At 41.4% G+C, this 26060-nt stretch overlaps 2 protein-coding genes and 1 non-coding gene across 4 annotated transcripts; 1 reads left to right on the plus strand and 2 right to left on the minus strand.

Annotated features, from left to right (window-relative positions):
* Positions 1 to 1215: 1215 nt before the first annotated feature.
* Positions 1216 to 16804, minus strand: LOC122979714 (E3 ubiquitin-protein ligase RBBP6-like). 2 transcript variants are annotated; one of them, XM_044347407.1, is made up of 20 exons: positions 15592 to 16804; positions 14307 to 14406; positions 14032 to 14071; positions 11420 to 11461; positions 11202 to 11290; positions 11018 to 11114; positions 10749 to 10891; positions 10368 to 10540; positions 9836 to 9939; positions 9366 to 9712; positions 8783 to 8861; positions 8177 to 8234; positions 8029 to 8086; positions 7599 to 7925; positions 7350 to 7445; positions 5612 to 7220; positions 4645 to 5294; positions 4450 to 4520; positions 4239 to 4323; positions 1216 to 3066 (listed from the first exon to the last, which is right to left on the minus strand). In XM_044347407.1, exons 1-20 carry the CDS (start codon positions 15755 to 15757, stop codon positions 2061 to 2063), a joined length of 5340 nt encoding a protein of 1779 aa, XP_044203342.1. In that variant the 5' UTR covers positions 15758 to 16804; the 3' UTR covers positions 1216 to 2060. The 2 variants fall into 2 exon arrangements, with proteins under 2 accessions (XP_044203342.1, XP_044203341.1); XM_044347406.1 differs by having other exon boundaries at positions 4239 to 4326; positions 15592 to 16803.
* Positions 16805 to 18366: 1562 nt separating this feature from the next.
* On the plus strand, positions 18367 to 18448 carry trnal-aag. The gene has a single exon. It is a non-coding gene; the product is annotated as a tRNA-Leu (tRNA).
* A 1188-nt stretch (positions 18449 to 19636) lies between these two features.
* On the minus strand, positions 19637 to 25634 carry cacng3a (calcium channel, voltage-dependent, gamma subunit 3a). Its single transcript, XM_044345615.1, has 4 exons — positions 24904 to 25634; positions 21219 to 21302; positions 20981 to 21121; positions 19637 to 20880 (listed from the first exon to the last, which is right to left on the minus strand). The coding sequence occupies exons 1-4, from the start codon at positions 25112 to 25114 to the stop codon at positions 20324 to 20326; spliced, it is 993 nt and encodes a 330-aa protein (XP_044201550.1). The 5' UTR covers positions 25115 to 25634; the 3' UTR covers positions 19637 to 20323.
* Positions 25635 to 26060: the final 426 nt, after the last annotated feature.

Raw genomic sequence — 26060 nt, forward strand, 5'->3', positions numbered from 1 at the left:
TATTTATAACAACCTTACAGATTTATGTTGTTTAATAAATCTGTATTAGACTGTGGTAAAATACAGTATTTTGGCAGAAATTATTCCACTATATTATTTTGGACTGTTGCAGTTATCTTTAATACTCCAGATATTTTAAGTTAATTTCATTATCACTGACAGCACTATAACTACTGTATTATATTATATAACACTTGAGCTGCTGATGCCCACTGATGAGCGTTGAACAGTGACAGGTTGTCACGTCAAGAGGCTGATGTGATGTTTAAAAACAGGGTTTTACAGTGTGTTGACATCAACAAAAGATTACTGGAAGATAAACCGTTTGCTTTTTATGACCAATCCAGAGCAAAGGTACTACACATCAAGAATTCAGGGTTACACTGTATTTACATTTTTATTTTAACAAATTTTTAAAAATATTTCTTTCTATATCAGTGTGATCATTTTCACTGTTCCTCATAGCCTCATGATTGGGCTTCATGTGAATCACTTATACTTTCTGGTCTGTATAAAATGTAATTATAAAAACCTGAAATATTTCAACGTTGCACTTAAATGTCCAAATGTTTCCACTTTGCCAATTTAGCACAACGCAGTACATTTAACCTTCATATGTGTAGTGATTATACACTAGTAACTCAGTGATTGATAAAATACAACTCAGACATTTTCATGAGGTCAAAACATTTTAATTAAAAAAAAAGGAACAACTCATTTGTAAGAACACCAGTCCTCCCATTTGTCTCATTTCTGTCACATTTCACTTTCACTCCGACACACACACACACACACATTCACTCACACACACACACATTCACTCACACACATTCACTCACACACACACACACACACACACACACAACGTGATAGACAACCACTGCACCTTGGGAACAAAAACATGCAGACTGATTTGTCATTATTAATAAACACATCCTAGATAATACAATCCAGTGTAGCATGAATGCATAAACGTCTGCTTTAACGTCAAAGACCATTACTGTTAATTTTGCAAGTTTTAGCCGATTAATCACAAATAAATTACTGCTGATAATCTCCGAATAATTCCATAATATTTCAGGAAAGTACAAGATTTCCATCATGTTAAACTTGAAAAATGGACTTGCGGTGACTTAACCTCTGTGTAGACAGGTCATCCATCTGAGAGCATTTGTCACCTTCATTTAAAAGTCACATGACGTTTTTCCCAGTGTCTATGTTTGCTTAAATGTTTTCCAAACAAGCTGAGTTTTTAAGTCTTTACATGAAATAGTAACACAACTTAAACCAAAAACTTAAAAAATAATAACTGTACTGACATATCCTGAAACCAATATCTGCCTGAAGATGAGATTATCAAGGTGGAAAATGGTTAGCAGTAATGGAAAGTACACACAATCTGTAGTTAATGTGCTAAAACATGCAAAACCGCTCGTAAGATCCTTCAAAAAGAGCTTACAATGGCCCTCACAGCAATGAAGGTTATTCCGTATTTAAGCCTTGAACAGCACACAGGGATGTGAGCAAAACAAACTGAGGAAAAATTATGTGGAGGAACAGTTCATCTCTATTTACAATGAATCAGAGGCAAAGAAACAGTAATTTCTCCTCTACAAAGAAGCAATCACATCCCTGAGTACAGTGTTTGTTATTCCTATCCGTTTAGATTCACTGCTGTGTGATCAGTTATTATCATCAAGTCCTTTCTGGCTGATGACAACAGTGCAGTACAACAGCACTCTTTCTGTTTTTCTGACCCAGAGTCACCGAAGACGTTCATAAGAACATTAAAGAGACCTCAGCAGCGCTCATAATGCTGCGATTCAGGCACAACAAAAGTACCGTGTAGGTTTGGAAAGCTGCAGTAACAGTAAGTGTTAGAATAACAGCCAGACAGACGGCCCTCCACCAGTGTCCTGCAAGGTCATAGACAGCTAAAGACCTATTCTGTCTATTCCCTGGCACAGAGAGGGGCTTGCAAATGTTAGCAGATTTATCATTTTCTCCTTATTAATACACAAGGTTACAGATTTCAGCCAGCAGGCTTAGTTTAGCCCCTGTTAGCAAGGTGCGCCCTCCTCTGCTTTCTCTTCCTTTTCCTCTCCATCTTTGTCTTTGTTCTTTTTGTGTTTCTTCTTCTTGTGTTTGTGCTTGTGCTCCTTGGGTTCTCCCTCTTTCTCCTGGCTGTTGTGCTTCTTGTGCTTTTTGTGTTTTTTGTGTTTCTTGTGTTTCTTCTTCTTCTTGTCCGCTGTGGTGGTGGAGGTGGTTGCCGAGTCGCTGTGGTTGCTAGGGGAGGGGCTGTGGGATTGTTGGCCGATGGACGGGCTGGGGCTGCCGCTCCTCCCTCTCTCCGTGTCCGAGCCTTCTCCTTCGCTGTAGTCCGGGACGAAGGCGGCCTCGTCGGTCTCACGACCCAGGTCAGAGCACAAACGCTGTCTCCTGGGCTCTGGGCCACGACTCTCCTCTCGTCCTCCTCCTCCGCCGCCTCTGCCTTCTGCTGCTCTCTCCTCCTTTCCAGGCATTCCTCTTCCCTCCTCTCGTCCTCCTCCCCCTCTTCCTTCCTCTCTTGCTCCAGCTCTCCCTTCTTCTCGGACGCCTCTCCCCTCCTCCCTCATGATTTTAGTTTTGGTTGGTTTGTCAGAATTTGCCTGCGCTGCCCTGCCACCTTTACCTTCCTCCCTTGGCGCTCTCCCTTTCTTCTCCTCCCTCACTACTCCTCTCCTCTCCTCCCTTGCAGCATCCCGGCCCTCGCTCCTGACAGGTTTAGGTGCTTCAGTCTGCCCCTCTCTGCCTCGGCCCCTCTGCGGCAACGGTGAGGGCTCCTTAGGTGCACTTAGTCCGTTTTCCTGCCCCTCTTCATCGTCTTCTCTCTCCCACTTGGAGCGAGGGGGAGCTTGAATGAGCGGCTCCTCCCTGGCAGGGCTGGGAGCCGGGCTGATGCTGGGGCTGCGGCTGCGGCTGCGGCCACGGCTGTTCACGGGGCTAGGCAGAGGCTGCTCTGTAGGTTTGGAGGATGCACTCCTCTGGTCTTTTTCCGAGTCCTGTTTCGTCTCTTGACTTGACCTACTGTTTAGAAAAAACAAACAAAAAAAAATGCATATTGAAAATTATTTATGAAAATGCCTGATCATGTCCAATCAATCTTCCTAATACAATATAAGACCTGTGCTTGGTTACAGATACCAAAAACATTCTTGTATTAGACTTAGTCAGCCCAAAAAGTGTTTTGTCAGCCCAGTTGAACCTAAAGGAGTTTCTAATGGCTTGTGAAACACATTTTGCTGCCACAGAGGAAATCAATTTCTGATGAGTTAAAAAGAGTCGAAAAGCATCTCCTTTGTTGCAGAAACGGATCAGAGAGCTCAAAAAGACTTTCAGAAAAACTGAAAAATGCTTATTGTCGGGGGAAATCCTTCCAACGGCTTCAAAAGAGCCTGACTGGAGAGTATATGACTGATGACAGATTAATGGAATGAGCTGTAACTAAAAATCATACATGATCAAGTGAGACGAATGTAAGATTCATGCATTTGAAGTATTTTATGTTTCACTTTTACAAGAGAAAAGGCTGCAAGGTGAAGACTTCTTTTCTCCTTCGACTGAGTGTGGCTGTGTACTCCATCAGACATGCTTATCGAACGGTGGAAAAGCCAATTAAACCCCCTCCTTTGGCTTTGCACAGCCATTTCTGTAACTTTCCGAAACAGACAAGCCAACATTTACACCCACTTCACTATACTAAAACACACTAATGGTATTTTAGTATAGTACAGAATATCTATTTAGGCCAATTATGTATTATCCTGAAGGACATCTGGTGTGCAGCCAGGGATTTAACAAATACATCACAGGAACGCATCCGTGACAACAAACAACACAGTCAGAAACATAAAAGCAACAAACAATATAACAATAATAAGAGTCTACAGCGATTAAAGTGGCTCTGTGATGCTGTATTTAGGCACATCAGTGCTTTGAGCTAAATACGAACATCAGCATGCTAATATGACCAATGAGCAATGACCAGGCCATGTTTACTGTGTACACCTTAGTTTAGCATGTTAGCATGCTAAGAACAGCTAATTCACAGTAAACAAACCACAGCTGAGGCTGTGGGAACAGTTTTTCAAGTATTTAGTCATAAACCAACATATTGGACAAATTGAACCAACTGATCCATGCCTCCAACACATATTAGGAATATAAAATAAAATCCTTGCTTTACAAAATGTACTCACCTGCTGGAGCTCCCACTGTGGCTTGTCAGAGCCTTTCGACTAATCCTGGGTTTGCTCTTCACAGAAGACACCTCAGCATCTTTCACTGCTGAATAGGAGGGGGAAGGAGAAGAGAAACTCAGGTTTAATCTATGCCTAATTACACCGCACAAGACAAAATCAAAGTTATCATCTCTTCACATGGGTGCACACAGTCAGTGATTCAAATTACCTTCTCTGTGAGCAGCAGCTGGTTTCTCTCCTGAGGGGACACTCCTCTCTGTTCTGTCCTTGGACACACTCCTGGGAAATAAAGAGAAAATAATTACATGCTTTAACAACTGTATTTACAGATAAAAGTACTATATCATGCTTTCTTTTGATCATACTATGCATAACAAGCAGCGAGTAAATAAATTAAACAGACCTGTCAGATTTAGCGGCTCTTTCTGACCCCTCTCCTCTCTTAGAGGACACGCTTGGTTTCTCCTCAGGGTCTACTACTTTCTTGGTGCTGGCTGATTTTTCTGCGATGGTCAGTTTATCCAGAGAGACCGACCTCCCGCCTCCACTTCTACCACTGGAGTTCTTTCGTTCCGTCCTCCCTGACCTCTCTCCTTCGGCATCTCTCTCCACTGTAACTGATGCCTTCTGTGAGCCTGACGCTGAGGCTCTGTCCCTCTCTCTTTCAGACCCCAGACCTCTGTCTCTGTCTCTGTCTCGGTCCCTTTCCCTTTCCCTGTCAAGTCCTGAAGCTCTCTCCCGCTCTCTGTCCAGTCCCGAGCTTCTGTCCGACACTCTGTCCGAGCCCAGCAGTCTCTCCCCAGCGCTCCCTGGTCTCTCTCTGGAGACTCCTCTCTCGCCAGAGGTTGACCTCTCTTTTCTTCCTGCACCTTCTGCTGCGCTGCTCGGTCGGTCTCCTTCTGGGATGTTGGCGGCAGTTGATCGGTCTGAGGTAGAGCTCGTCTTCTCGGGGCCTGAGGATGATCTGTCTGAGGGTGCCGTCTCTGTGCTGCCTTTTCTCCCCAGCTCTCTGTTCAACTTGATCCTCCTCTGAGTCTGACTCAGTGGCTTCACCTGGATGTAGACAAAGGATATGTGAAACATTAAAAAAGGGTTGAATCACAGATTAGTCGATTAACCGATTAGCAAATTTATTTATTTAGATTAAAAAAAAAAAAATATTGGCAGGTTCCAGCTATTCAAAGATAAGAATTTGTTGCTTCACTCTCTGCTTTTATATGATTGAAACTTGAATATCATTGGGTTAGGATTAAGACGAAGATTGGTTTTGAACTGTAAAGATATCAAAATGGCATGAAAAAATTTTTTTAAAAAATAATCACATCACAAATTTTCTGGTATAAATTGATACACCATGTAACATGACCCACCTGAAGGTCCATGAGAGGCCTGATGGATCCTCGATCTGTGTCTCCTCGGCCCATCTCACGGCTCCCCGGTAAGGGAAGAAGACCGGGCCTGTCAGAGGGGTGTGGGAGTCTCTGGAGCGGAGGCTGATGAGAGATGTGTGAGTGCGAGAGGACGTCACCTCCGCCCCCCGGCCCGTCTATTCTCCTCAGCTTTCCAGGTGGAGGCCCGAGTAAGGAGCGACTCTCTTCTCCCATCCTTCTCCGACTGTCTCCTGGGGAGGGAGGGAGGTGGAGGAGTGGGTGATGGGGGAGGGGAAGGAGACCACCGCTCGGAGGAAGATCTCTTCTCCCTCGTATGTCGTGGCTGGATCGAGGGCCGTCGTGGAGAGAGGGATGAGGTAGAGGTAGGTTCTGGGAGGACAGTGGAGGGGTCTTAGGCCGGGCAGGTCTCGCTGCGGAGCTTTTACTCTTTTCCTTTTTAGGGGTAGTTGAGTTGGGGGCATCTTCTGGTTTGGCTTTGGTGGTCTTTAATGGTTTTGCGACAGAGGAGGACGAGGATGAGGAGTCTTTCTTTTTGGTCACTACTCCCTCTCCTGTCTTCTTCTTCACCTTGTCACTCTTGACCTTCACACCCTCTGTTTTTACTTTAGCTTTTACCTTCTGACCCTTGTCCTTCTTGGTCTTGTCAGACTGAGTCTTCGATGTTGACTTGGCAGGTGGTTTAACAGGTGCAGCAGTGCTTTTAGAGGCTGGAGCCTTAGTGGTTGCAGTGCCAACTGGAGGCTTTGAGGAGATGGGAGGTGTTTTAGTAAGTGAAGGGATTTCGTCCATTGGTTCGTCTCTGACGGGTGTAGCATCGCCTCTGTCCACTGACTGGTGTGATGGCTCAGGCTCTTCCCCGGTCTTCTTCTTTTTGACTTTCTTTGTCTTTAGGACTTTAGTGCTGGACTTGGTCCCTGATGAGGACGATGATGGAGGATGGTGAGGTGGAGCGCCTCTCTCTTCTCTCCCTCTCCTCCCTCGCCCCTGGGGGGAGTAATCTCTGGATAATGGGGACATTCTGTCTCTCTCCCTGTCTCTGCTGCCACGACCTCTGTGATGCAGCGGCGGATGTTGGTTGTCGTAGTCTTTGTAGTACTTGTTGTACCAGTCTCTGTACTCCTTCTCCCACTGTCGATAGCTATCTCTATCCCAGCGCTCATGGCCTCCAGGGCTCGGACCCTTTAGTTCATATGGTACTACGTCTCGTGGAGGTGGCTTTCGTCCACCGGGACTGCGGCTCCGGTAGCCGCCTGGGGAGCGAGACCGTGACCTAGACCTGTAGGGTCCTGCTGCTTCCGCTCCCTCCCAGCCTCCTCCCCGGAAGGACGGAGGAGACCGTGGTGAGCCAGAGCGCCGATAACCGTAAGACCTGGAACGCGAGCGGGACCTCGTTCGTGAGCGTCCATAACTGCGTCCATTGCGTCGAGAATAAGGAGAACGGGGATAAGACCGGCCATGAGAGCGTGAACGGGATCGGCTGGGGGAATAAGAGTAAGACCGGGATCTTGATCTGGATCTAGATCTTGATCTGGATCTAGATCGAGTGTAAGGAGAGCGGCTGAACGGAGAGCGGCTGTATGACCGGGACCTAGAGATGGAAATGGTTGAGAAGACACGGGAAGAAAGAAGGCAGATTATGTAAAAAAAACTGCAAATGGCATGAAGGATTATGTGTTTGTAATCCATGTAAAAACTAAAACCCTTTAAATGACGTTACCTGGAATAAGACGGTCTTCGCCTCTTTGGTGCATTTCTGTACTTCATAAGCTCTTTGTGGAAGTCTTTAGTAAATTCATCCAGTTTAGATGTAACTCTGCGTATAAAAAGATAAAAAACAATGAAACCTTTAAACTAATCCAGTGTCAAACTTCAATAGTTTTGATGTTAAGTATATTCTATCTGTATAAATGCCACATAATCAGTCAGTAGCTGTTTGAAGACCCGAAATGGAAAAGAAATGACTCACTTGTCCTGACGGTGGTGCCGCTGCCTGTAGAAATCTTCTTTTGAGAGAGGGGGCTGAGTGAGGGAGGGTGGAAGAGGGAGGAGAGGGGGCTGTGCACCAGGGGCAACCCAGGGAGGGTTGAGTCCCGGTGGTCCAGGGGCATAGACAGGCTGGGGCTGGTAACTGATAGGAGGAGGCACAAGGCCGGGGCCAGTGGCGTACGGAGGGGGGTAGGGCTGTGGTGGCGGCGGGTACATGGACGGTGCTGGATAGACTGGAGGAGCAGCTACAGGAGGCGGAGCTGTCTGGAGGTGAGCGGAGGGGTGCTCTCCTCTACTTCTGTAGGGCCTGACACACGGAGTAACAAAGAGAACGATAAAAAGATTTATGATATTGATACATTAAGAGTTCGTATTGTAATATATCAGACAATCCCATAGATAGGTCTCACCTGTCCCAGTGTCTGCTGCCGCCTCCTCTGTGAGAGTGGTGAGGCCGTGACTGGTGACCTAATAGACCACAGACAGCTGGTTAGTTACTGAATGCATTTCCGTCAAGCTCTCTTAATCTCCTGAAATGGCTTGAAGTTAACCTCTTACCTGATGGATGAGGTGGCCTTGGAGGTGGCGGGTGGCCAATAACAGTTAAATGGTAGCCCTGAGGGAGAAATCACAGTGAGAAAAATGTAAGAGTTACAGTTTCTCTTGATCAGGGATGGCGAGTATGGGCTGAGGATAACACATCTAACAGCGTAGGGGGAAATTGTGTCTGCCATTTTATAATTGCCAACATGCATTATTTAACCTGGCTCCAACCTATAATCCCAAATTGGATTAAACACGGGTCTGCACCTGCACAGCTTTGGTATACAAGGCCTAACCAACATTACTAACCAACTACATGATTACTGAAGTGAACATTTAGATTCATTAATACTCAAAATAGTAGGTATGGGTGGAAACGAGAAGCTCTTTCAGTTCAACAGTCTTAATCAGGTCAAGTTGTTGCATTTGATTGGCATAAATTGACTAATGAAATAAATTACAGCGTTATCAAGTTGAATCTCTTGTCGTAGCAACCGCTGTTACAAGTGAGAAACAACAATCTTGATAAAGTGCAAGTAGAGCAAGATCAAAGTTTGGAGCAACTGCTGAAATGATATCAAACCAGTGCAACATTATTCAGGGTCAATAAGGCGAACTCACCTGGGATCCACTTTCAGATGGTCCACGATCAGATGGACCAGATGAGTCTGGTTTCACAGTAGGCTCCGGGTCGGTCTCACTAACACACAAACAAACAGACACATATTGTTACCAATAAATTCCTCTTGACTAGGAGATTCTATTCATTTTCAACCAAACATCCGTTCTGGAGTGTGTGGATTTATTTTGGTGTATATTGTATAGTACGTGGATGGAAATTTGCTCAACCTACCAGCCATGGTGGCCGACATGCTGTAAGATTACGAATCAACAGTGAGTCTCTGCTACGGTTCATATCATTTAGTTTTAGCTTGTGTGTGACTGTGATGTTACAGTCTATGCTGCTGTGTGCGCCATGTGAACCATGGTTTGGCTATGTGCTGCACATGTGTGTAATTTGACCAGCTAAAAATCTGATATACGAGACTGATCAGAGCCAGTACATCTCTACAAACAGCTATTGTGGGCACCAAGAATTTAAAACTGGTGGCTATCAAGGACCACAAAGCCTCCAAATGCCACAAGGAGGTGATCTGCATCTTACAAGGAAAGTCCATAACTTCCAACACTGGTAAATACTCACCCTGGTGGGGGCGGTTCACCCTGGCTGGTCGAGTGCATAGGAGAATGGCGGTCGACGACGGGTGCGGGAGCTGGTGAAGCATCTCGCTCTTCAACAGTAGCAGCATGCGGAGGAGTAGGAGCAGCAGTGGTAGCAGCAGGTGGTGCAGGGGTCGGGGCCTGTACTTGAGGAGCGGTGGTGGGTACGCTTGTAGAAGGAGGGTGAGAGATATTAGCCATCAGCGGGTCCTGCTGTCTGGAGTGCAGAGGCCTGACCAACAGAGGGCGCGGTGGAGGCGGGGCTGTATGTTGGACCTGCTTCCTCACATGTTTGGTGTATCCCGTCTCGTTCTTAAAATTGTTCACAGCCTGCATGATGACAAATGACAAAAAACATAATCAACCTCTTGTGAATTGCTGTCTTTATCTAATCTCATGTATAATGAACCAAACAATGCAAAACATCAAAGTGTAAGAATTTGAGTGGGTTACCTGTCGAAGGAACTTATTGGCTATGAGATTATCAGGTGAAACATCCGACTGTTTGCATGTATAGCAGACGTGCTCCTCTGAGTCCAGCAAGGCCGTCCTGATACCTGAAAACAAATAAGTCCTTAAATTAGCTGAATGCTCACACTGAAAACTTGTTCATCTTTATACTGTTAATACTGTGATAACTTGAAAAAAACCTCCCATCACCCTGCCTCATCTACATCTTCCAAACTTTACATGTTGGAAGTGAAATCTTTCTGACACACTGGAATGTAAGCACATATATTTTTTCCAATAAACAAAAAAGTTTTCTACTTCAAATACAGCATTGCTTGGGGGCGGGGTACTGCTCTAATTAGGCCACATTTGTATAAATCTGCATTTGTATCATGTCCAGTGGTTTCCTGAATGACAAAATGGAGCTCAGAATGATACATATGGGTGGCAGGAAAATGTATTTGTTATCTGTTTTATGGCGACCAAGACACCACATTTTTTATCGTTATCACACTATATGATTATAACAACTCACAATCATCGCAGTAACTGTTTCCACAGCAGGGTATAACTACAGCGTCGGTCATCAGGTCGTTGCAGATGGGACACAGGAGTTCATCAGGGATCGGGTCTGAATCATCCTCAGAGGACGACTGGTCATGAGGAACAAACGGAGGGCGCTCCTTCTTTCCTTGTGCGTACGCCTCCCTGTATTAACACAGATTTGTTTATTTTTTTGTTAATTCTAGAGGACTGTTTGTACCAAAACCAAAAAGAAACAGCAGTTATCTTGAGTGTGTTTGTGAATAGTTAACATTGAGGAGGACACAGATACAAACAGGGCTACGACAAATATGACGCTACTGACAAGTACACTAAACAGAGTGTATTTGTGGATGTCCTTGATGACACGTACGCATCTATAGCAGGTATAGCATATTCTCCGGTGCTGGTTAACATGGCTCCCTTAGTGCCAGGCTCTGCTTTCACCATGAAGCTCTGAGGGATCCCTTTACTAGTCCTTACTGACTTGGGACCCTCCACACTCTTATCCTGGACCTAAGCAGAATAAAACAGAGTCATTACAATTATCATTCAAAAAGCACACATCATCATTACTTACACTGCAATGCAGTTAAAATTAACGCCACAGGCTACAAAAATCAAGTGATACATAATAATTACCATCAGCATGGGACACTGCCGAATGTAGTGACCGGCTTTTCCACAACGATAGCAGGTGTAGTGAGCAGGAGGAGGTCCAACTGCCTTTTTGGAGTAACTATGAAGAAAAGCTCAGTTTTTAAAACTACCTACAGCTGGAGAATAATAATGTTTAGTTCACAGATATTTGTGTGCGTGTACTAACTGTATCGGGTCATATTCATGGTTCGACTGAGTCATCATGGCTTTAATCTTGTCTTCCTCTGATGCATTTGCGTCAACCAGGTTAGCAGTCTAAAGCACATAACGGAGAGATAAAAAGAGGGATATTAACCTCACAAGAAGAAGAAAAGGAAAGTGTTTATCTGTTCAACTTGAGAAATACTATCTGGAAGTGTTAACCAGCATGTTCAGCAACAGTACCTTGGTCAGTTGGGCGAGTGACATAGAAGGAGAAGAATCAGTCTGCAGGAGAATCAGAGTACAGATATTAAAAGTTTTAACATGATATCTTATAGACATACAGTGGAAGATAAGAGCCCAGATAGTTCCCCACCACATCTGTGTCCAGTGCCTTAAGAGTCTCCATCTAATCCTTCGCACCAAAAATTAAGTTCTCAAAGCGCACGAAATAACGCAGGTACACGGGAGTGAGCGTTTAAGCCGAGACATGGATCACTAGGCTTGTGTGTGACGTTCATTCCTCTTCTGACAGCGGTGTGTCATAATCTCGAAAAAGTTAACGGACATGAAAACCTCATCTAGGGTTGTCTTTTCAGAGCTGTTTACATGGAAGAGATCTAAACTGTTTGCAGAGTAAATAGATTAAGAAATTACCCAAACGTTGGAATATAATTACACAAAAGCTGATGTTTAAAAGAAAAGAATAACAAATTCATGTCCAAGGGTTAAAAAAAATCTATCTGTCCTCAAGGTATTGTCTATTCCCTTGCCAGATGATATAAAGTATACAGCTAGTACACAACATGCAACTTTTGTGCATTTAGTTGAACTCATCCTGAAAAAATTTACAGTATAGACACATTTATGATTGTCACTGTATGAAAATCCTAGAGGAAGTCAACGCTGCTGAACATTAAGTTGCAATTACTATCAATAATTAAAGCTGATGTTTACTCCGACAACTCTTCCATATAAACAAGTTTTGTATTCTACACCTTTAAGTTCTATCTGTAACGTCCAAGAGCGTCTGCTTAAACACCTTCCTTGCTATTTGGGTCTGAATTTACACCACTGGAACATCCCTCTATGGAAATCCTACATCTTCTCCTGCTATTAAAAGGGAGAGGGGCCAATTTTCTCAAAGGAATACTTGACATTTAATTTTAGCATGCAGTTTCCCCTTCACCAGGCCACACTGATTGAAGTTTCTGCACCGACCTGTCAAAAGAAGTTGTCATGAGTGCTAGAAACTCTCATCAAAACCAGGCTACTAGTTGTAAACTAATGAGCTAGCTAGGAGTGGTGCCAATAAAAAATGCAAACACTGTAAAGTGTCAAACATGTAGGGCTGATACAACACAATGAAATGCCTAATGAAGAAAAAAAAAGAAAGAAACTAACAAGAGTTGTCAAGAGTTCTTTCAAATTTTTCCCTAAAAACAGCCCCTACACCACTACAGGGTGAAAGCAAGTGGTGGGATGTCTCTAATGCAGGTCAGGAGTCAATGAACTATGAATAAAGTCTCATGCACAGACAAAAAAAAGTAATTTTATAAGAGCAAAAAGGCTGTTCTGCCTGATTCTTGTGAAAAACTACATAAAATAAACAAGCGGGGCAGGGTGGGTTGTCCATCGTGATACGCAGGAAAGACTGGTTATTGCAGAATGCTGCGGAGGGAACACACAGGGATCTGGTGCAAGCGGTTCTGACACTGAACCACTGAACAACTTTATTGACAGGTTCTGCAGCTTACAGCTTACAGGACACACTACACCAGTATTACTTCTCACTGCAGCAACCATGGAAGGCCTCCAGAGATTGACAAGATATTTACTGATAATGTGTCATTGTACTTTGTGATCATGTCACAGCATTATACGTCAGCGGCCAAGTCTAGCTTCTTACTGACCCCCAAACCACAGTTTTAACAATACACTTTGAGCTGGTACCCTCTTCTTTTTAAAAACAGACACTTAGGACTCATTTAACTCAGCAGGATGAAATCTGTGAGCCTTCAAAGACTAAGGGTTATGTGCAGTCCATACTCAATGCAGAATTGACATCTTCATCAACATCTTCAAGATTAAAATTGTACAGGACAAAACAATTGACATTGGCAAATGTTACTGAACAACAGATTTGAGTATATTAAAGTTTAGCAGGGTAAGATTTAAAAATAAAAATCACTGACGAGCCTATTCCATTCACACAACTTTAGTCTGGTAATTGTAATCAAAGTTAATTACAATCAATCCCAGCCATACTTTACTTCATTGGGTTCTTAAACCATATAAAATATTTTCACAGAAAATAAAATGACAATGAATTATCAATACAAAAATAGCATATTTTCCTTTTACAACCCTTTTAAAAAATACATTTGCCTGACCTGAAGCAGGCTACAAAACCCATTTCATTATGAAATACAGTCATAACAGTTTAAATGATTTCTCAACCAGTTATAAAGTGGCAACAGTTCAACATTTGGTCAGTTCAGAGCATTAAAAAACAATGATGGCTAGTCTGTTGTTTCTCTTATCAACCTCATCTCACTCAGCCACAATTAAAACATTTAAATGAGCTAATATTAATAATGTATTAAAAACAGAAAACCAGGGTTTTGAAGAGAAACAACAAACTGCTTTAAACTGTGGTGACTCCAGGAAACCCTCTCAAAAAAGACATCAAATAACACAAATGTAGCCAACACACAGTGAACAGAAGATACACACGACTCGATCATTGTTGACAGAATGTTCTCGAGAAAGGTGACTAAAGCCAGAAAGAGGGGGAGAGAGAGAGAGGTGAGAGGAGGAGGAGAGAGTGTTGATTTTGGGTTTGTTTTACATACGGGTCTAGAAGATCCCACCACAGCTGTGTCAGAACGATCTCTGCAGAAACAAACACAGGACAGAAAGGAATTATCAGTTACTGACTGAACTCGACAGACAAATTAACTCAATGTAGGATGAATTTTTCACCTATAGTTGTTTACAGAAAAATCTCTGATCTATATTTAAAAGAAAACTAGAAGAGATCTGGTGTAAACCTATTCATGGCTTTAACTGGTAAGTTATTGTGCTGTTCACTCATGTTTCCAGTAATAAATTTTAAAATAATACATACACAATGAACGTCCTGCCAGCAGGTTTTACTCCACCAATCGGAGTGCGGCGGACGATCACGGACGAGTGTTTCGGGATGTGGGCTTCATCATCTGTGTATTCTATAAAACAGGAGACAAAGATCATTAGAAAACATAAAACATGACGCCTAAACAACACAACCAAGATTCAATCAACAAAAGAGGTAACATTTATGGGTCAAGATAACAAAAGAGAGGTGTAAAGTATATCAGATGTGTGTAAACAGTATCAAAAAGTCTAAAAATGCAAAAGTTACTCCCACATGAAGATGTAACATCTTTTTGTTAAGTAAGAAAAGAAACATAATGCTCATAATTTATAACCACACCTGTAAAAAAAAATCATAAATAAAAATATAGAGATGAAACAATTAGTCATTGAAGTAATTTTTAGTAGAAATTTAAAACATGATCTGGATCATCTTGAGAGATTTTGCTGCTTTTCTTCATCTTAAACTGTAGTTATTAGAATATATCCAAGTGTTGGTAAGGCAAAAAAACCCAAACAAACAAATAATCTGAAGGTGTCAACAAGTGCTCTGGGAAATTTTAATGGGCATTCATCTCCGTTTTAATGAGCAAACTATTAACTGATCTATGTACAATTTTTTATAAATGGAAAAAAAAATCTAACTATGTAGTTGTTGTGATAGGAAGTCATAGGTAGATAGATAGGGAAAATATGACTTAGGAAATGTTTTGATGTTACTTTCTTCGACTTTATCACCATTTCCTTTATTTGTGTGGTGGTGACTGTGATATAATACAAACATGGTTGTCTTGAAGCTGCTTAATCACATTTCCCACTCATTTTTGCTACAAACTTTTAGAGCTGCAAAAATTAGGTGATTGAGAGAAAATTAATCTTCAACAATTTTGATAATCAAATACTCTTTTGTCATATTTCAAGCAAATATACCAAACACCTGATGGTTCAAACTTCTCAAATGTGGGCAGTTGTTGCTTTTCTTGGTCTTAACTTGTTGTAATCTAGATATATTTTTTGTTTTGGACTGTCGATCAGACAAATCAAGATTTTTTTCAAGATGTCACTGTGAGCTCTGTGAAATTGTGATGAGCAAGAAATATCTTATCTCACTTGATAAAGAGAGTAATGAAGAAAACCACCATTAGTTGCAGCTCTACAAACCTTACTGTTGAGACAACTGAACCTGTCCTATCACTGTAACTATTAAAAGAAAAATAATGTATGACATGTTAGTCACATATAAATGAGAGTGAGTCATGTGTCAGATGATAACTTACCTTCTCGAGTCTGCGCATTGGTGATCTGCAGGTCGCAGTCTGTGGCCTTGAGGCGCTCCCGGCCCATAATCTGCCTTTTAAGCTCACTGAGGGTGATATGCAGCCCATCGAAAGTTACTGTGTTGTAGTCCAGTTTGGAAGAAAACTTATAGTGAACACACGACATTTTTACAGGTCTAAGCACTTAAGTCAATCAAGCACAAGAAGGAAAAAAACACAGGCCTGGTATGATAACAAAATAAAACAGCGTCAACACTGAACACAGGAGGCTAAATCTGGTGACTTTAATGAGTAAACCCTCTTTATATTTCGTTGAAAACACTGTGGACAAAGAAAGGACTAAGATAGGGAAGGGTTCAGCTCGCAGATGACGACAGAGTCCTTGTTTTTGCCAAAGAAAAATATCGAGGTGAGAGGCCAGAGCGCCATTGATCGGCGCTGTGTGCCTCGTCAGTTCTTTAAAGTCCAATAAATCACAACAGGATGCCACCAAATCCAAGACAGTCCATGCAGCACCGTGTAAATCTGTCACATGGATGTAAATGAGGACAGGTCCGTCGTAAATTGTCCTTGGCGGAAAGCCCGGGCGGCCGCGCTGCAAGCCGCTAATGTCGCTAGCAGCGGGCCTGGGATTTCCTGAACATCAGTCCTAGGCAATGTTTTGCTTTTTTTGTTGTTTTGGGGGGGTACAGTTCGTATTCTTCAAGACAAGACAAACAAAATCGAGCTCCACAAAAGAGTCCACAAAACTGCGTGAAAGCTTCCGCACCGAGTCCACCAGTTTCCTCTTTATCGTTGTTTAAGACCTCAAAGGAGATGATTGTGAAACCGCAATCTACCGTTTAACCGTTGAATTAGCTCGTTAGCTAATGCCAAGGCTAACATGCAAGCACCTCGAGATTAGCTAACGTCGCCTCGCCGCAGTTTAACGGAAACAAGAGCTAACAGCTAACGGGGATGCTAACCGTTGCTATGCTAACAATGTTGTTCAACGTAGTTGTCGAATAATCTAACTAAATCCACCAGTTACGCAGACAGGGCGTAGAGTTTCCTCTTCCGTCCACGGTTATTTTCCATCATGCGAAGAAAAGTTGTGTTATCCGGGTGTATTTTTCACAATTTAATTTAATCCATAAAATCCAGAATCGCAGGTCGAAGCTTCTTCTCTCCTCGCTGTTTCATCAAAATGGCGCATGACGGAACCGGAAGTATCCAGGGTTCTTCCAAAGAGTACAAGAAGCAAGAGAATTCCGTTCAATACAAAGAAGGGACTTTTTATTATGGGATTAAGTTTGTGCCACAAGCACGAATAGCATCAAAAATAAATAAATAGATTGAATGTTGAATACAAATAAATTGAAAGCGAACAATTTACCATAAAGGCAAAACTTACAATAAAACTTTTGTGGTCACTTTTTTCAGTTCCAGTTCAGAATTTTTCAGTTTCAGGTCTGATCATAGACTGTATATAAAGATATATATAGTCTATGGTTCTGACACAAAGGGCATGTTGGTACGTGTTACAGGGCTGCGTCCCCATTAATCAGTTAAGTTTGAAGGGGCAGGTCAATGGTAAGTTTGTACTACTTGTTGCACTTCTAGACCATTGAAACTGAAAAATTCTGACCTGAAACTGAAAAGTTTAACAGCGAAACTGAAAAATTAAGCAGCAAAAAGAGACAACAAAAGAAAAATCCTGATCAGTGAAAGAAAAGTGGAAAATATTGTAATCAAATTTTTACTCTTGTATAGCTTTATCAAAACTATCTTTCACTTTCAGATTTTGTTCATACTTGTTTGGCATTGGAAACATATGTTTAATTGCCAAAGCAAGTGTGAAATAAAACAAAAAATGTACATACTATAAGTAAAGAGCAACCAGAATAGAGAAATGTGTAAACAAAATGTGTCACATTGCAAGATTGTAGTCAAATATACAAATAAGAAATAAGTATATACATTCCTTTTATATCTTTCTTAAGATCTTTGTGTTGTGTGTGAATACATTGAGAGCCACTAAACAGGAGTCAAATTACTTGTATGCGTAAACATACTTGGCCAATAAAGATGATTCTGATTTTAAGTAACAAGTAAATATAACTTAAAATAAAATAGAAAAATGTAGAAATTGTAGTTCAAAAACAATAAATACAAACAAGTGGGAACTGTATAAGCACTGCAACATTTTTTTTGAGAAATGTATTTAAAGATATCTACATTCAGTCTTGTTATAATGATTATTTACCTTATTTGTCTCCTGGTTCCTGACCTCTACCCAGGTCGCCAGTGCCCACATTTGCTATTCAAATGGTATGCGTTGAAATTAAACCAAAACTTAAACCTTGAATGTGACCCTCCCTACATAAATACTGTAGACAGGGTCAAACATTTTGTTAGTTGTGAGAGCAGAAACTAGTGCCCAGGAGTTGAGATTTTCCTGTCTGACCTGTCAATATTAGGTCATCTAATTATATCTAACACATATTTTAAACCCAAATAACCTACTCATAACCCTTTAAATTTCTCTATAGTTACATCTATAGAGTCACAGAATCTGATGGGACATGCAGTAGATTTCCTTTGCTAACACTGATGTGCAAGGTGTGAACTATCTTGACTTCCTGGTGTTCTTTGATTGTTCCATGCTGAAAAACAGCTTTTTATGTCTCATTACAACATTCAACAGTCAAACATTACTTTTATAGTCAACCTTTAATGTATTCAACAAAATAATGTACAGTCACTGGAACCGATAGTGTTCTGGGCTGATGCAGAGGTAGCGTGGCCGAGCGGTCTAAGGCGCTGGATTAAGGCTCCAGTCTCTTCGGGGGCGTGGGTTCGAATCCCACCGCTGCCAAGGTTTTGTCCTGAGGAGTATCTGAAATGATATCATCATGAATTAAAATCACATAATAGGGAACATACGTCTGATTTACAAGTCATTCCGTCTTCCTGTGGGACTATAGAAACTGTGGAATAGGAAATAAACGCCAATCCTTCCAAAATGTTCAAAGTCTCCCTCCAATAAGAAAAAATTGGATATTTGAGCAGAATGATGTCGTCTATGTGCAGAGTTTGACACTAGAAGGTGGTTTTCACATTAATTTGCTGGAAGTGGAAAGTTTCTGTAGCTTATTTTGTGTGCCTATGAGCATGATTTGTGACATCACAACAAGTTTGGAGCCAATTGTGATTCTGAGAATCACTGAGAATGGACTTTTCAGTGAAGAAGGAGACATATTATATCCAGCAGTTCAACTTTTTAAATTAACAATATTTGCATATTCATAGATTCTTGATTTTTAACAAGGTAAATTTCTTTTCTTTTTTTCTGTGGAAAAAACATATCAGACACAATTGATTATTCCAAGAAGATTATTTTTCAATATCTTAAAACATGACCAGAGGTGTTAAGTGGTTTGTACTGTTGACATGGCAACTTTAGTATGTGTAATGGTGATGTCAGGTAATTTCTTGTGTGGTCACTGTGAGTTTATTCATGTTCACCTGAGGGACAGTGAATAACCTAGACACACACACACACACACACACACACACATGCATAGGATATACTGTATATATACATATATGATTATGTATATCATATATATATATATATATATATATATATATATATGAATCCTAATGTTGTGTTAATGTTGTTTTGTTTCATTGATTCTTGATGCTTTGGCAATATCATTGTTGTGACATTCATGCCGATAAAGCAAAATTTGATTTGATTTTGGTAACACATCATGTTTCAGTCTGCCTGCTGTTCAGCAGCTGTAGGTCTGTCCTTCCATCATCTGTTCGTGCGTGTTCACACATGAAGGTCACAATATTTTTCAGCACACGGGGTCAGTTATTTTTGAGAAATTGTTTGTGCCTTTGTTTATATATTTGCATTTGGCTTGGACATTTGCTTGTGAGCCCACTCATGCAAGGACACATTTGAATATTCTCTCTCACTTTCTCTTATACACGCACACACCTGAGATGTGTGCGCTGTGCAACACAAGAGCAACAGCACAACACTGCACCTTGAACCACACTTATCCCTCCGAAAAGAACATTTTGTGAAATCCTATCATTTATAAGCTTTATTTGATGTAAACACAGACTCAGTAACATAACCGTCAGGACAGAACCTTTGTTACACTTATGCATGCTCACACACACGCTTACGCAACACACACACACAGACACGTAAAACACACGCAGTGACAGACAGATAGAGAGAGTTCTAATGCATTTAATGGGGTTTCGATTTTGAGCTTAGGTCCACAGAAAGGAGGACAAAAACAGGACATAGTTAGTTATGTCATTTCCCGGATGCCTGTATTTGTGTGTCTTGTATTTCTATACGATAATTTCTTATTTTCATTGACAACTCTCCCTTTCTGTCTCTCTCTGCATGTCTGTCTGTGTCACACACACATTCCTGTTATTATACACACTCATCCGCACACACACTACAGATATACTGTAGATATAGCTACTTTAATAGCATAGCAGTACGACACACAAAGAGCACAAACATGTTAGATGTCAAAATTGTGTTCTTGTTTACTTCATTTCTTCATCTTAGAGCTTGTCAACAGTAAATCATAGATACAGGTTGCTTCAGTCTCCAAACACTTTCCTCTTTCTTCTCTGAGAAAAGGAAACAACCTCCTCTAATTAGATGTTTGAGTTGCTGTTATAACCGTCTCCTCCTCCTGTTCCTCGTCTCTCAGACCGGTGTGGTCCTTCTGTTGGCGGCACAGTTTCCAGGCAGTATCTCTGTGTTGTTGTGAGCTGCTGCAGTGGTTAAATCATCCACAGCCATGTCAATTTTACCGTCTTTCAGAGGCGAGGTCAACGTGTAGAGCATGAAGTCTGAGCCCATTGTCGGCACACCTGGCACGACCTTGGATTCAGCAGAGATGGACGGCTCTCGGTCTCGCATCAAGGATGCTCGAAAGGAGTGTGATGTCGAGTCCCCGGCACTGTGGTTACTCCTGTAACTGCATCGGCGGGAGCGGTTATGGTAGTAACGGTTTCGGTAGTAAGATGAGGTGCGGGAGATGGGCGGCTTAATGAGTGAAGGCCGGCCTTTAGTGCGCAGCTGCCTGTGCTTCTCTATGAACACATGCACTGCCAGGACGCCAACCATCTCAGCCAGCACAAAGGACAGAGCTCCAAAATAAAAAGACCAGCCGTAGGAGTAGCTCTTCTTGTTGTCACTCTGGCTGGGGTCACCTGAGTTGGCTGATATGTACACGATGATGCCAATGATGTTACTGAGACCTGAAGAGGTGAGGGCGATAGGGAGAATCAGGTGTGATGATACACAGTGTAGGAAACGCACATAATGGAGAAATCAGTGTGTGGAGGTTTTGTTTCTGACCTGCAGAGACGAAGAGTATACCCGCACTGAGGATGACGTTGTAGCGCGACTTGTAGAACTCGCTGGCAGCGACGCACACACCTCCGAGAAATAATAAACCCACACTGAGGATGGGGAAGAGGCTGGAGGCTCGCACTGCTCCTGAGAGAGAGGAGAGGAGAATCAGTTATATATTACATTTGAATTCCCGTGACTTGTATTTCTGTTGTTAAGTCTCACAGTCACACGTGTTACTCACGTAGTAAATACTCTGCAGCGTCCTGCTCGTAGTCTGCATCTTCGGGAAAGTGATCGATGTCTTTGCAAACGCCCCGAAATGTTCCTGCAGAGAAACAAAGAAGTTCATCACAAGGTTCCTCCTCATCTCTCTGCTCTGTGTGTCATTTCATTACATGACATATTTACTGCACAATTATTAGAACCCACATCCTCTTTGACCCAGTACACTTTGCATACTCTCTCTAACAATGACTTGCATAATGCTTAATGTGATTCCGACCATTTGATGGGCTGTTTTGTATTGATTTTCAGTTCAATTCAGTTCCAAGCCTAACTGAGAATATTTTGTATGTCTGCCAAGAGGAGGTGGGGAGTTATTTATCTAAACTTGGATCTATTCTACAGAGTTGCCACCGGAAGTGTGTTTTTTCATGTCTCCTGGAAAATATCTTTGTAAATTACTAACATTTATTGATTATGTTGATAAAAAATTAAATTCAGGTGGCTTTGCGTTTCTCTCGAAATGTATTTGCTGTCGTAAATGAGTATAATGTATAATTTCTAGGAAACAGGGTTGCTTCTTTCACTTCCTGTTAGGGCTGCGAGTAACTGTCTAATCTGTCGATTATTTTCTCAATTAATCGATTAGTTGTTTGCTCTTATAAAATGTCAGAAAATGGTGAAAAATATCAATAACTGTTTCCAAAAGCCCAAGGTGATGTCCTCAAATGTCTAGTTTTGTCCTGAGCAACAGTCCACAACCCAAAGATATTCAGTTTACTGTCAAAGAAGACTAAAGAAACCAGAAAATATTCACATTTGAGCAGCTGGAATCAGAGAATTTGGACATTTTCTTCTCAAAAAATGACTGACTGTGATTAACCAACTATCAAAATAGCTGGTGATTAATTTAATAGTTGGCAACTAATTGCTTAATCAACTAATTGGTGCAGCTCTACTTCCTGTGTACATTCTGGACACGTAAAAGTAGCACTGACATATTGTCAAGTTTGATAATGGTTGATTTAAGTTATGCATATTCTTCTATTTTAATAACAATGTTTAAAAAAGTGTATCATTGGCTACATTGTGTGTTTTCTCTGAACATAACAGATTAACAGGGGTGCAGGAGCTAATTGCAAATGGAGTAATTTTTATTTAGCTTGTTTCTTGTTCACATGGATGTTTGCCTGATAAAAACCCTGCAGGTTGAAAAATTGCAATAAATACTTGGGAGTTTGCAAATTTCCTGGTTAGTTTAGTTAAGTCAATGCTAATTTTGACATTTCCTTCATTTAAATGTTGGTTCACTGGAACTCAAATTAAGATTAAGTACAGTTTGTCTTTTTTCTGCAAAACCTGGACAATAAAGCAGATTCACTACACAGCACACAACAACAGTTGCATGCTAGCAACAGTCCAGCATGTCCAAATTGCTGAAGACAAAACATCATAGTGGTCACATAGTAGTTCAGTAGACACCCAGCATGTTCAAGGGTCTGGATATAATGTATGTTGGCTTCACAAAGTCCAGTTCTGCCATAAAACTGGCATTTTAAACATTTTAAACTTAGCAAGCGTCACCAGCTCTTCACATTTCACATTCAAAGCACAGAGGAACCTCAAATTAGCTTTAATGAAGCCTTTGTTTGGTTTTCACGTCATCTATATGTGCACATACATTGCACATTAGCCTACATGTTCTCACTTTTCTGTAGCTCCTGTCCTTTTCTTTCTGTGTAGACGTATCACTGACTGGTTACCGTAAGACCTACAATGATATTCTACATACAGTAAGTAAATGTGACAATGTCACTGGGGTCAAACAGACATGAGTTAACTCACAGATGTTCTGTAGGAGAGGAAACATCCTCTGGCACTATATGTTGGCGAGAATCCAAACCATCGCAAACACTAACTGGTCCCACCAACCATAAAACTTCCAAACAGACAAACCCGTCAAGACGTATTTGAATTTGAACAAATTAGTTGTTTTTGTGAACAACTGAAATCAGCTGCACTTACGTTTCCTGCTCTTACTAACCTTTGGTGCCTTTCAACATTTGCACACACAGAGGATATATATTGATAAATGTGTCCCTATGTGCTGCACTGATTGACCGGTATTGATGATGTGACTCGGTCACCATGGTTACCAAAACAAAACTCATTCAGTGGTTAAAACTCGGCCGCGGTGAACAGGTCAGAGAGAAAATTCACCAGTGAGAAAAGATTTATTTCAAATGATAGAAAACAAAGGGAGACAAGGATTTCCATCAGTTCACACCTTTATACTCTATAGAATTTTTTTCTTGCAGCATGTGTGACTGTCAGCTCTGCATTTCTTTAAGCTCTTATACAAAATCTGGTTGTAGTTTGACATGAATGAAACTACGGCTCTGTGCCCAAACTCTGCACTAGGATACACTAACTGTAATAAATGCAAACAACCAATCAACAAATATAATCCTAAAGAAATCTACTCCGCCTGCCTCATCTTATTATAATTTATTGCACATAATGTACAGACGACCTGCAGCCGTCTGTGTCTGATACAAAGACAGACAGACACACAAGATTGTTGAGGCATTGATGTCCTCTGCATGCTTTGTTACCTCTCCATTAAACCATTTTGGAGCTTAGCGATAGTGGGGCAGCAGAGGGAGGGGGTTTGGGAGGAAGGAGGGATGAGAGAGACGTGTGTGTGTGTGTGTGTGTGTGTGTGTGTGTGTGAGGGAGAAAAGAGAGAGCTGAATATTATAATTATAATATAAGCAAAGCAAACAGAGGATATAGGATAAGAGAATGAGAGATGCTATTTAAAAATTATAAATAATTGATGAATGTCATTTTCATCCATCACCAGATTTAACCCTTTAAGCTTCACGTGATCTGCTGCATTTTCTCTAACAACTAAAGCAGAAATAAAAACTGAAAAAGAGGTAACTTCAATGTGTTTTTAAATGAGCCTTCTTGGTTCAGCAGGCTGGTTAATTAAAGCTGGTTTAGGTCTATTTTACCTCGATCATCAGTATCAGATCAGCTGCCACATTTAAAGAAGCTTTTACAGATTTTTCCGTAGAGACATAAGAAGCATTTCTATAACCCCAAAGATTTGATGTTGTTTTCTTTTCTTTTCTTTTCTTGATATCGCTGCGTTATTTCATGGTACAGTATTTATATGAAGACTTAAAGCACTTTCTAACTTTATGAAAGTTACTGTAGAAATAAACCAGAAACCACAGTAAAACGTTTCTTTTTAACTTTGTTTCAGCCTATCTCTTTTCTTGACAGCTCAGTTTATAGAACATCGTGTCAAAACTGTTTGGGTGCTAAAAATAAAGTTTGCCAATACTCTCATTTAGTCTAGTCAATTCTACAAGATCATGAACTTGGTTGTAATGATTAGCCGCAGAGGCAATGTTCTCTAATGATATCCTAGCCTATTTCCTATCTGTAGCATTTATAAGTCAATACAATGACATGGTGCTTTATAGTACATTTTTACTTCAGTGAAAGTAAAAGGCCTGATAAGAATGTACGCTGTCTTTGAATAAACTGATCTTGTATTTATAATATTATTGCTATAATTTACAGTTTTTCCGTTGAGTGAGTTTTGGTTGCAAATCCTAATAATCCGTGAAAGAGTGAAGCTGTAAAGTGAGTTTTGCCATCACAGACGGGGGCACAGTTCATATGTTTACCCTCAGTGCAGCAGGTCCTCCACAGACCTGAGTGCGTCAGGACCTCCTCGTTCTTGCGGACGGTCTCGTTGTCGTTCTGGCTCTTGGAGCGGCACATCCCGCGGGAGTACAGCCAGTAGTCCGTTCCCACGGCGATGGTCATGAGGCTGAAGGCGCAGAAAGCCCCCGCCGTGGTCAGCAGCATCATCACACCCCGGTTACACAGCCTCATGTCGGCCTCCTCCTCTTCCTCCTCCTCCTCCTCCTCCAGTTGACAGAGACCAGCAAGGTTTAGAAACTCTTAAAAACTTTCCCCCGGTGTCTTATCTTTGTGTGGATCCAGCCGGCTGAATTAAAATCAACTTCTGTGCACATCTTCTGCAACCTGCGCTAAACTCGCATCGTTGGACAACTGTGGAGGTTTTTCCCTCTAAACCAAACATTCACAGGACTTTGTTCACAAAGTTGAGGTGTTTCCATGTCAAGGGCGCAGAAGAGGATCACGGGATGTTTCTGATTTGATTTCAGTTGTGCAATAATAGTAGAAACAGAGCAGAAAGAGCAGCTGAGTGGAGAAAAAGTGGATAAATCTAGAGCCGAGATAAAAAGAAAAAAACAGCAACACCAGCGCCTCTCTGACACGATCTAGTTTGATGTAGCTCAACTCTGCGTGGCACTCACTGCAGTATGACCCCGCCTCCCTTTGTGTGTGTGAGTGTGTGAGTGTGTGTGTAAATGAGTGTGTGACACCTGCTGCCTTCATCTGCATCAGTCCAGCGGTGCAGCCAGTTCAGCACCATGGACAGCAGCTCGTTGGTTCCAGTGACTTATGTTCTTTAATGTAACCCAGTATAACCAGTGGTGGAAGTTTTATAAAACTTCACACACTGGAGAAACACTTTAACCAAGTTTAAGCCCTGAAGCCAGAATTTGACCCCTTGCACTTACAGCTTTACTTAATAAGTCCTATTTATCTAGTAGTCTATTTATTTCTCTGTATTCATCTTTTTAGTGTCATTTTAAAACATGTTTCTAACTTTCTAATTTGCATGTTAATGTTTTATGCTGCTTTTTATATTTTCTAAATGCATTATGTAAAGCACTTTGAAATGCCTTTGTGTATGAGAGGCACTCTGCAAATGAACTTGCCTTGCCTTATTCAAAGATCCCCTCCAGAC

Source organism: Thunnus albacares, chromosome 3 (assembly GCF_914725855.1).
Source record: "Thunnus albacares chromosome 3, fThuAlb1.1, whole genome shotgun sequence".
In the NCBI taxonomy this organism is placed as follows: domain Eukaryota; kingdom Metazoa; phylum Chordata; class Actinopteri; order Scombriformes; family Scombridae; genus Thunnus; species Thunnus albacares.

What these genes read in the sequence shown, in the direction of transcription:
- cacng3a (XM_044345615.1), bottom strand. Translation starts at nt 25,114, where the DNA reads ATGAGGCTGTGTAACCGGGGTGTGATGATGCTGCTGACCACGGCGGGG. An exon ending in CGCTGCAGAGTATTTACTAC is followed by an intron (nt 21,122 to 21,218) that starts GTGAGTAACACG and finishes CCTCTCTCTCAG; the next exon opens with GAGCAGTGCGAGCCTCCAGC. An exon ending in TATACTCTTCGTCTCTGCAG is followed by an intron (nt 20,881 to 20,980) that starts GTCAGAAACAAA and finishes TCACCTCTTCAG; the next exon opens with GTCTCAGTAACATCATTGGC.
- LOC122979714 (XM_044347406.1), bottom strand. Translation starts at nt 15,757, where the DNA reads ATGTCGTGTGTTCACTATAAGTTTTCTTCCAAACTGGACTACAACACA. An exon ending in CATGAATATGACCCGATACA is followed by an intron (nt 11,115 to 11,201) that starts GTTAGTACACGC and finishes TTTTCTTCATAG; the next exon opens with TTACTCCAAAAAGGCAGTTG. An exon ending in CATCTGAAAGTGGATCCCAG is followed by an intron (nt 8,235 to 8,782) that starts GTGAGTTCGCCT and finishes TTTCTCCCTCAG; the next exon opens with GGCTACCATTTAACTGTTAT.